Source organism: Scylla paramamosain, chromosome 28 (assembly GCF_035594125.1).
Source record: "Scylla paramamosain isolate STU-SP2022 chromosome 28, ASM3559412v1, whole genome shotgun sequence".
Lineage (NCBI taxonomy): Eukaryota > Metazoa > Arthropoda > Malacostraca > Decapoda > Portunidae > Scylla > Scylla paramamosain.
In genome coordinates this window covers 18,919,751-18,929,750 of record NC_087178.1, presented here as the reverse complement: position 1 = coordinate 18,929,750, position 10,000 = coordinate 18,919,751, and the positions used below count along the sequence as shown (strand labels likewise).

The window sequence follows — 10,000 nt, the reverse complement described above, 5'->3', positions numbered from 1 at the left end:
CCCGCCGCGGAGTCCTCTTCAGGAATAATAAATGGGATTCAAGGCCACGGGGGGCGTAATGCGATATCCCCTTTGTCCTGCGCCAGGGTCAAGTAATCCTGGGCACACGCGGCAGCCCCGAGGTGCGAGGTGAGCACGAGGTGACAGCTCCAAGGGCTGCACCGTCACCCTATCAGGTTCCGAGCCGCAAGCACCCTCGGGAGTGTTGGAGTATCGAGTGTCATCATAGGCGGATTCAAACCTTCACTATTCAGGATTTGAGTGAATGACACACACGTTAATTCAACACAAGAAGATTCCACTATGAAAGTTTCACCCAACCTATGATGAGTTTCTGTAATCTAACGAGTTTTATTCAACTTTTTTGGGGGTTGAGGTGTAACTTAGCGAGGCTTCTTTTAATCCAATTTCCTGTCCTTTTAGTGAGCCTGCTTCACGTGTAAAAAATAATAAAAAATAAATAAATATATAAACACAAATAAATAAACAAATATATACATACATAAATAAATATTTCAACGTAATCTTTAAGAGAGGGAATCAGTTTTCGGGAAAATCTTGAGGGTGGAACGTTGTGAGGGAAAATTACCAAGGAGTCTTACGGTACACGCCCACTCATGAGACGAACAGCCGCCACCCCGCCCGGCACGCAGCGAGCCCTTTGTGAGGCGACCACTTAGGATTTGTATTGATGAGGGGGTAGCAGTGTTTGGGGCTTTTCTCCTTACATACAACACGCGCATAGTCAACAGCGAGATGTACAGAGACTCAGGAATGTTCTCCACGCCACATTTAATTCCTAGCATCGCCTCACTCAGGAAGGCGAGCGGGGAGCGGGCGTGATGTCATGAGGCCAGGCAGGTGTGGCGCCCAGGTGAGGCATTCAGGTGACACACATTAACCCTTCCACCACCATTACTTAGCCTTTTCACTGCGATGTACAATAACTCACGACATGAAAGGCTATGAGCAGAGTCTTTCATATCACCTACAAGACAGCAGAGTTTGAAAATAACAGATTATCCAGTGTATAGCCACTTTGGTGATTCGAGATGACTGTGGGGCAATAATTAATGAATCAGTGGTGTGTTGTTAAAGAGACACATCAAATAGCAATGGAAGGGTTAATTTAAAAAAGATGCGCAATAATTAGTTCCCTAATGTGGCAGTTGATGAGTGGAACAACCTTAGCAAAAACGCGGTAACTGCACAAATATTGGATAGTCTGAAGAGGAAGCAGGTTTAACGTACGAATGATGATGGCAGAAGGTAAGTCTTAAAGTGCTCAGGTTCTGCCTTGTGTGCGTCAATGCCCCTGTGCTGTCTGCTTATGTTACTACCCTACGGTTATTTCAGTCTGAACACCTCGAGAGAGTTGCGTCACATTTCGTAAACAAGTGGTTAAAAATCATTTGTGGTCCCTGGTGCTCTGCAATTACATTATTCATTTGGAAAAATAATGTGATTTTATTGTTTGGAAACTGTCTATATCACTGAAAAGATTACGTAAGACCAGGTGTGTGGAGGTGTGTGCGTGTGTGTGCGTGCAACCTCCCTATCAGCACATCACCTGCACGATACCAATAACCAATAAGGAACAAAACAGCACGTACAGACAGGCCAGATGCACGAGTGTTGCGGATCACCAAACAGCCACCATAAGAACCAACAGGCGTGTGAGGAATGAATGAGGCACAGTGACGTAAATGTTGACACGTGCTTGTGTTTGTTTACCTTCTCTGGCACCCACACTCCATAAATGACCTGGGACGCTGCCTTGTCTTGGGCACTGTGTTTCTGTCGTACCTCCACTTGAGCATGTCGCGGCGCAGTAGTAGTAGTAGTAGTAGTAGTAGTAGTAGTAGTAGTAGTAGTAGTAGTAGTAGTAGTAGTAGTAGTAGAATCAAGGCACATTTGAGACTAAACTGGTCAACTCTTTTATAATGTTCATACACAAATAATTTTCCGGGAGCAGCATACTGAGCAGGCTTTTTCTTCCTTACTCTCGGCAGTAGTAATAGTAGTAGTAGTAGTAGTAGTAGTGGTAGTAGTAGTAGTAGTAAGAGTAACTAAGTAATAGTCATGATGGTATTATTAGTAGTAACAGTCTTCGTATTCTTAATGCACTTGACGTTTAAGCCCAGATCCCTCATGAAAGCTTCCCTTCACTGTTAGCTTCAAATATTGAAAATCTCACATAAACACTTGACCCTCCAGTTCTCCACCATGGATTGAACGCACGACCACAAATCATTGTTCCCACTTCCGTCACGTCATCCTCCGCTCAGACACGGAAGGCTGCAGACGTCATGAACTTGAATGAACAACACGAGGAAGTAATAAAAAAGAGCATAACAAGATTTATCGCCAGTCCTTCAGGGGTAAGTGGGCAACCTTCCTTCTGGCTGACCCTCGTAACCTGCACTCAAGCCAACACACGCGAGTCAACAATTCCTTTCAGCCTCCCTGGCCCACAATGACAGTATATTTCACGCGTGGCCGATCCATTTCCCTCCAATACTTCACACGCCGCGCCTCCTTATCGTCAGGAAACACCGCTCCGTTGCAATACTGACACGAGGTACTTTTCTGTTGACCTGCCCATCCTGCGAACCGTGAAAGCCCTCCGTCAGGTTCCAGGTTACAGGACAAGATGCTGGAGTGGAGGTGACGTGGGAGAGTTACTAGGGCGTCACAGCTTCACGTTTCAGTAACACGGCCAACATATGACTAAGGATGTTTAACCGTACAAGCGTTGTGGCATCTTTATCTTATCGTATCTTCTTATCGATAACTCCAACACCACCACGTCCGTCACTTCCTCTTTCTCCTCCTCCTCTTCTTCTTCCCCTTCTTCTCTGCGCGTCGTAATGCAGTCTTTATTGGTTATAGGTGTAGTAGTATAAGTTATTTTCGTCCCCGATGCTTGTAAAGGTGAAAAAAAGTGTGAAGTTGGAGCGAGTGTGTGTTTGAAGTGTGAAGTTGGAGTGAGTGTGTTTGAAGTGTGAAGTTGGAGTGAGTGTGTGTTTGAAGTGTGAAGCTGGAGCGAGTGTGTTTGAAGTGTGAAGCTGGAGCGAGTGTGTTTGAAGTGTGAAGTTGGAGTGAGTGTGTGTTTGAAGAGTGAAGCTGGAATGAGTGTGTGTTTGAAATGTGAAGCTGGAGTGAGTGTGTGTTTTAAGTGTGAAGCTGGAGTGAGTGTGTGTTTGAAGTGCGAAGTTGGAGTGTGCGTTTGAATGTCTCCTTGCGGTTAGTCATCTTGTAAAAATTGTCCTTGACACGAAAGATTAGTAATAAGTACATTCCGCGCGATATCACTCACTCACTCATACACACACACACACACACACACACACACACACACACACACACACACACACACACACACACACACACACAAGATAACCGACCACCACTTCAAGTCACAATACAAACAAGACAAAAGAAACCCAAACAGTACTCACCTCATTCTGCCGGGGTGTGTCGGGGGCCGAGGCGGCAATGGGGCTGCGGCGGAGTCAGGGTGGCGGGAGGCGGAGGGCGAGGGTGGTGATGCTAACTCAGACTCCGGCGCTAGAGTCACGTCATCCCCGTCGCCATCCACCTCGCCCGACGCATCCACCTCGGAATACAAGTCAATGTTAGCGTAGTCACTCTCACTGTACGGCGAGGTTTCATATCCAGAGTCTTTCGTGAGCTTCCTCGAGGACCTCCGCTCACGCTCTCCACGCTCCAGGACCCGCCCGTGCCCGCCCTCGCCTCCGCCGTCACTATTTGCAGTGTCACTTTTAACCTTGCGTGGGGGAAGGTTCTCGTAAATGTTCTCGGTCGGGGAGTTGTCTATGGGCGAGGGAGGCTGCGAGGACACCGACTTAGGCAGCGTGGGTGTGGTGGAGGAGGACGAGGAGGATGATGGGGATGAGGAGGATGACGCAGCGGGGGAGGGCGTGCATGGCGGGGGAGTGGTCGCGGATGTACAAATGGGCGGCTGGTGTGGCTGGGAGGAGAGGGGGTGGACGTGGGCGGCTGGGACTGGTCCAGGGAGTGAGCAGGGGACGCCAAGGTACTGGATCCGCCCTGATTGCTTTCCTGCCGCTCGAGGCGACCCCTGCTCTCCTCCCGCAGAGTCTTGTTGTCATGGTAGGAATAGCGACGCTTGGAGGCGCTGTTGGATTTCTCACAGAAGCTGTGGCTCCTCTCCTTCTGCGTGGGGCTGAGGGAGTGGTTCAGTTCACGCTCGGAGGTCCAGTTGTTCTTCTTCTTGAGCCCCTTTCCCTCGGAGTGGTAGCTCGGGTTGGCGCGGGACAGGCGGGCGTCCGAGTCCCTGCCCTGCGCCCCGCTTCCGGAGTCATCACGGTTGCTTCGGCCCAGGGAACGCAAGAGTCTCGCGGCGGAGGGGAAGCGGCCGCTCTCCCGCCGCTCCGGGGCGTGCCGCGGCGACCCGATGTCTCTGCCGTCCTCACCGCTCTCGTGGTTACTTCTGCGGGAGGGAAGAGGCAATGTATGAGCTTCACTGGTAGTAGTAGTAGTAATAGTAGTAGTAGTAGTAGTAGTAGTAGTAAAAGATTTGCAGTACCATCAAAACATTATCATTACTGTCAATATTATTATTTCATCATCAGTAACAAAATTCGCAACAAAAATCCTTAAACCAAATCTGAAATAAAAAAAAATCACTAAGTCGCTTGCTTATAACGGCAACAGTCCTGAAGGTGAGGATGACAGCGCGAGTATTGCAACGAAACGCAACACACCACGTTACTCGACACTCGGGACACTACGAACAAAGAACACTGGCTTGTATTCACCATGCATGTAGGCAAAGACACGCATTATGTTTATGTAGCAAGGATGGAGGACACTACAGCCTTGAATCAGTCCCCCGAAACACCTGGACAAAGAAAACGGAACCATACCTCACTAACTTAACTAAACTTTCAACGCCACTCGCCTCGTTTTCTCTGTACTCTTCGCACTCCTGACCTTACGTTACCTTCCTCTTCCTTCTTCTCCTCCTCCTCCTCTTCATCATATACAGTAGGCCTAATTCCCGTTACAGAATGAGCCTGCTAAGTGCTGATCTATACTGAACCTCAAGGAGACTATCATTAACTATAAGAATGAGAGAAAAAAAGAAAAAAAACACTAGATCGCCCACATAAATGCCACACACACACACACACACACACACACACACACACACACACACACACACACACACACACACACACATCATTCCGACGCCTCAACCTTGACCAAAAACTCGAGGGAAAAACAAAAGGACTAAAATTTCCCATCACTTTTACTATTTCTTGCATAATTTTGATTGGAATTTTCTCATATTAGGCGAGGAGCGAAGGACGGGAGGGGAAGAAGTAAGAGAACAATATCACAGTGTCGTTAGGTTCGTAATGTTAGACGGAAAGAAAGTTAGAACGTAAGAACATAAAGCGAGATCGACTTTACGTTACACAAGGATCAGGAATGTATTGTTAAGTTACTGGTATTTCTTTTTTTTTCAGTAGTTTTGAGAGAAATGGAGAAAAATGTACAGGATTGAATGATTTTCTGTTTTGTTTGGTGATGCTTCAAGTGTATGTTTAAACTATTACCTGTGTTTGACTAGTGAAATATGAGAGACTTGTCAAACTACTCTCTCTCTCTCTCTCTCTCTCTCTCTCTCTCTCTCTCTCTCTCTCTCTCTCTCTCTCTCTCTCTCTCTCTCTCTCTCTCTGTATGTGTGTGTGTGCGCGCGCGTGTGTGTGTGTACTCATATCCATGGGCGTGTAAGAGAATATAATGTACAGCAAGATCTCGAAAAGTGTAAAAATAAGATTCGAAGCAAGACTCATGAATTTGTTGCTGCCCGAACACACACACACACACACACACACACACCAAACCTCTCTGTCTCAAGGCCATTCATGAACTGCGAAACTTAATACAAGTCAACACGCCCAAAGTTTCGGTTAGGCTCCTTGTGTGTGTGTGTGTGTGTGTGTGTGTGTGTGTGTGTGTGTGTGTGAGAGAGAGAATTTACCAGTAGAAATAAACATAAAAACACGGATTTTTACACACTTGAACTCACGAAAACAAGCGTGGCAAGAGAGAGAGAGAGAGAGAGAGAGAGAGAGAGAGAGAGAGAGAGAGAGAGAGAGAGAGAGAGAGAGAGAGAGAGAGAGACTTTTTACAGAGGTTTCAGTAGGTTAGTTGTGGACTTTCTTCTCTTTTATACTTGGCCGCCAACCAAAAACACAAAAAAACAAGGAAAATCTCACTAAACTCCCGTCCCATTCTCAAAAAGAAGAAAAAAAGTTAAACAAAAAAGATTTCCTAAACACAGACCAACTTAGCTTTACTAGTAAATATGTTATATTAGGACAGATCCAATTAGATGATTAAATTTAACCTTACTTAATCAAACCCATACAACGCAATGATTATCTGATTTCCACGTAATATAAATAAATAAATACGTACATGCATACATACATACATAACAAAATAAATAAATAAATATACATACAAACAAAACCATGAATCTTAACTGGTGAGAGTCAGAAACACACATGTGCCACACCTGAACCACACCTGTATATCAACTTCCCACATCACCTGATCGTTAAACATGACATCCCTAAACACGAGGCTCTAACAGTCCTTTCCTCTCCCTGTGGTTCTGGAGGGAGGCGGGACGGGAAGGCAGAACGGGGAAAGGAGAGGAAAGGATGAAAAGACAGGTCAATTTAGTATTAATGCTCTATAACATACATTTAGCGTCGTGATAGCCAGGACAAGGTGAAAGGAACGGGTGAAGTGAAAGGAAACACCAGGAGGTAAGGAATAGGGTAGTTCTTAAGGGTGGGATGAGGTAAGGATAGAAGGGAGGGAAGGGAGGTAGGAAAGCGAAGCGGGGATAAGAGAAAGGACAAGATTTGAGAGGTGAAAGGAAGAGGTTAAGAGAAAGGCGAGGGGGAGAAATAGGGAGGAAGAGGAGGGGTGTTTTGATGTGTGAGGATATGGGGAAGTAGGGATGGAAGGGATGGGGAAGTGAAGAGGAGAGGAGGAAAGGACAGGGAGAGGTGAAAGGAAGAGGTGAAGAGAAAGGAGTCGCGAGGAGATGAAAGATAAATATAATTATTGGGGGTGAGAACATAAGGAAGATGAAGAAAAACGAGATAAGAGAAAGGACAACAAGGAAAAAAGAGGAGGAGAAAGATAAGGAAACTGCAAGAGAGATGGAAAATGGAAGACTGAGAAAGGCAAGAAAGAGGGGATGGGATGTAATAGAGGAGGTAAGAGAAAGGAAAGGATGGAATGGGACAGAGGATGAAGGGAGAGGATAAACAGAAAGGACACAGCGGGAGGCACTTGGTAGGATGCTAGGATGCTTTTTTGAGAGGCGAACAGAGAACGTGGGGAAGGAGGGAAGGGGGAGTGAAGAGGTAAGAAAAAGGAAAGGATTGGAGAGAGGATGAAGGGAAAGAATAAGACTGGAGACACGGGAGAATGCTTCTTTAGAGTCAAACAGAAGAGGACAGGTGGAAGGTGGGAAGAAGCGGAGACGAGCGGCCTTAGGAGAGGGGCGTGGGGGCAGACGTGGGGGGCGTGGCGCGGGGACTCCCACCGATAGCAATCATGACCTCCACATAAATAACTAGAGGTAATAGGCTCGCCTGATTTAATTTGCACCCAACTGGCTATACACACAACACGTTTCTCCCCGCCGGGTTGGCAACGATCACTCGCTCCCTCCACCTGGCGGGGCAAGGAGCAGGCGGATATTATAACGCGGAGAGTCTCGCTACTTGTGATGAAATGGTATTAAGTGTACGTACATGGTGCATAATGGATCAAGGGAGGAGGAGGAGGAGGAGGAGGAGGAGGAGGAGGAGGAGGAGGAGGAGGAGGAGAAAAAGTAATGAAGAAGACAATGAAGGAGGAGGAGGAGAAAAAGAAGAAAGAGCAGGAGGAGAAGGAAGATAAAGAGGAGGAGGAGGAAGAAGAGAAATAATGTAAAAAAGAACAACAACAACAACAACAACAACAACAACAACAACAACAACAAGAAAGAAAAAAGAAAAAGCAGGAGATGAAGGAAAATGTAAAAGATAAAGACGAGGAGGAGGAGGAGGAGGAGGAGGAGGAGGAGGAGGAGGAGGAGGAGGAGGAGGAGGAGGAGGAGGAGGAGGAGGTGGAGACGATGAGAGAAAAGGAAAACTGCCTCACTTTCGTTACATTTCATTAGTTGCGCCAAATCATCCGAGGAATTGCACGAAGGAAAAGAGAAATTGTGGTTTGAATATGAAACTGACCACCACCACCACCACCACCTCCACCACCACCACCACCACCACTACCAAGACCTTTTTCTTTCTCCAGATTCAAGACAAACATAATATTAGCTTTTCGAAGTTAGTAGTAGTAGTAGTGGTAGTAGTAGTAGTAGTAGTAGTGGTAGTAGTAGTAGTAGTGGATCCTAACCCAATCATGATAGCAACAAGACCAAAATCACTTCCACACACCTTGCTTTGTACTTCCACAAAACCTTAATCCCATCTCTACCCTTCCATCATCCACTATCTTCCACCATGTCCCTTCCTCCACCGAGACAATAACTCCTCGTCCACTCCATCAGCCACTATCTTTCAACAAGTCCCTCGCTACACAAAACAAGGAGTCCACTTCCATCCACTCTTAGTTCCTCATTCCTGATTAATCTTCCACTACCTTGTTCACTGTGTTTTCTCTCCCTCCACCCTTTCCTCCACTCGCCACAGAAACATTTCCACGTCTCTCTCTCTCTCTCTCTCTCTCTCTCTCTCTCTCTCTCTCTCTCTCTCTCTCTCTCTCTCTCTCTCTTCCAATTTCTTCTTCTCTCAGTCCTTCTAATCTTTTCCTTGTTTTTCTTTTCTCTTATCTCCTAATCTATGTATACTGTCTCTCTCTCTCTCTCTCTCTCTCTCTCTCTCTCTCTCTCTCTCTCTCTCTCTCTCTCTCTCTCTCTCTCTCTCTCTTTAATACTGTTCATAATTCATACTCCATATTCTTTTTTCTCCACTAACCTCTTTCTCCATCCTTTAGTCTTTTCTCTCTCTTTCTATTTCTTTTCCCCACTCTCTTTTCTTTCCTAAATTTCTTACGTAACTCAAATAATCTTCATAATTAATTCTCTGTATCCTTCTTTCTTTTCTCCTTGCCTATTTTTCATCCTTTTCTCTCTCTCTCTTTCTTTCTCTTTCTTTCTTTCTACACCTTTTCTGCCTCTCTCTCTTTTTCTTTCCTAAACTTCTTACTTAACTCTACCCTCATAATTTATTCCCTATACCTTTCTTTCTTTCTTTCATCTCCTCACCCATTCCTCCATCCTTCTGTCTTCCCCTCCCTCACCCATCACCTATCACCTATCACCTCAATTTCCCGCCACAATTAACTGCCCTCTTATCTTCTAACCCATTCCTTCCCCTTTATTTTTTTTTCTCCTCCACCCTCCCCTTGTCCCTCACCCATCACCTATCACCCCACTTCCCTGTCCCCGTCTCCCTCATCTCCACGTCCGTCACCCCATGTTCCCGCCACACACCCGCACACCCGGACACCCCAGAACAAGAAGGGGTGAGGGCGGGGGTGAGGGAGGGATGGGTCAGGGACAAGTTGGGCGTGATGTGTACCAATAGAAATGATGTGGGGAGTGTGTGTGTGTGTGTGTGTGTGTGTGTGTGTGTGTGTGTGTGTGTGTGTGTGTGTGTGTGTGTGTGTGTGTGTGTGTGTGTGTGTGTGTGTGTGTGTGTGTGTGTGTGTGTGTGTGTGTGTGTGTGTGTGTGTGTGAAATGTATACAGCGTGCAACAACAGAAAGAGAGATATAGATAGATAGAGAGAGAGAGAGAGAGAGAGAGAGAGAGAGAGAGAGAGAGAGAGAGAGAGAGAGAGAGAGAGAGAGAGAGAGAGAGAGAGAGAGAGAGAGAGAGATAACAAATTACCAATCATATATCGTTGCGAGAA

The 10,000-nt window shown here is 46.3% G+C and overlaps 1 protein-coding gene across 1 annotated transcript in view; it reads right to left on the bottom strand.

Moving 5' to 3' along the window:
- The window catches only part of LOC135115094 (mucin-5AC-like), a 90,254-nt gene extending 86,118 nt beyond the window's left edge, over positions 1-4,136 (bottom strand). Inside the window, exons 1-2 of the mRNA XM_064031586.1 lie at positions 4,104-4,136; positions 3,462-3,994 (exon numbers count right to left, since the gene is read on the bottom strand). Of these exons, the coding sequence (XP_063887656.1) occupies positions 3,462-3,994; positions 4,104-4,136 (566 nt within the window). The remainder of the gene's footprint in view (positions 1-3,461; positions 3,995-4,103) is intronic.
- Between the last annotated feature and the right edge of the window lie 5,864 nt (positions 4,137-10,000).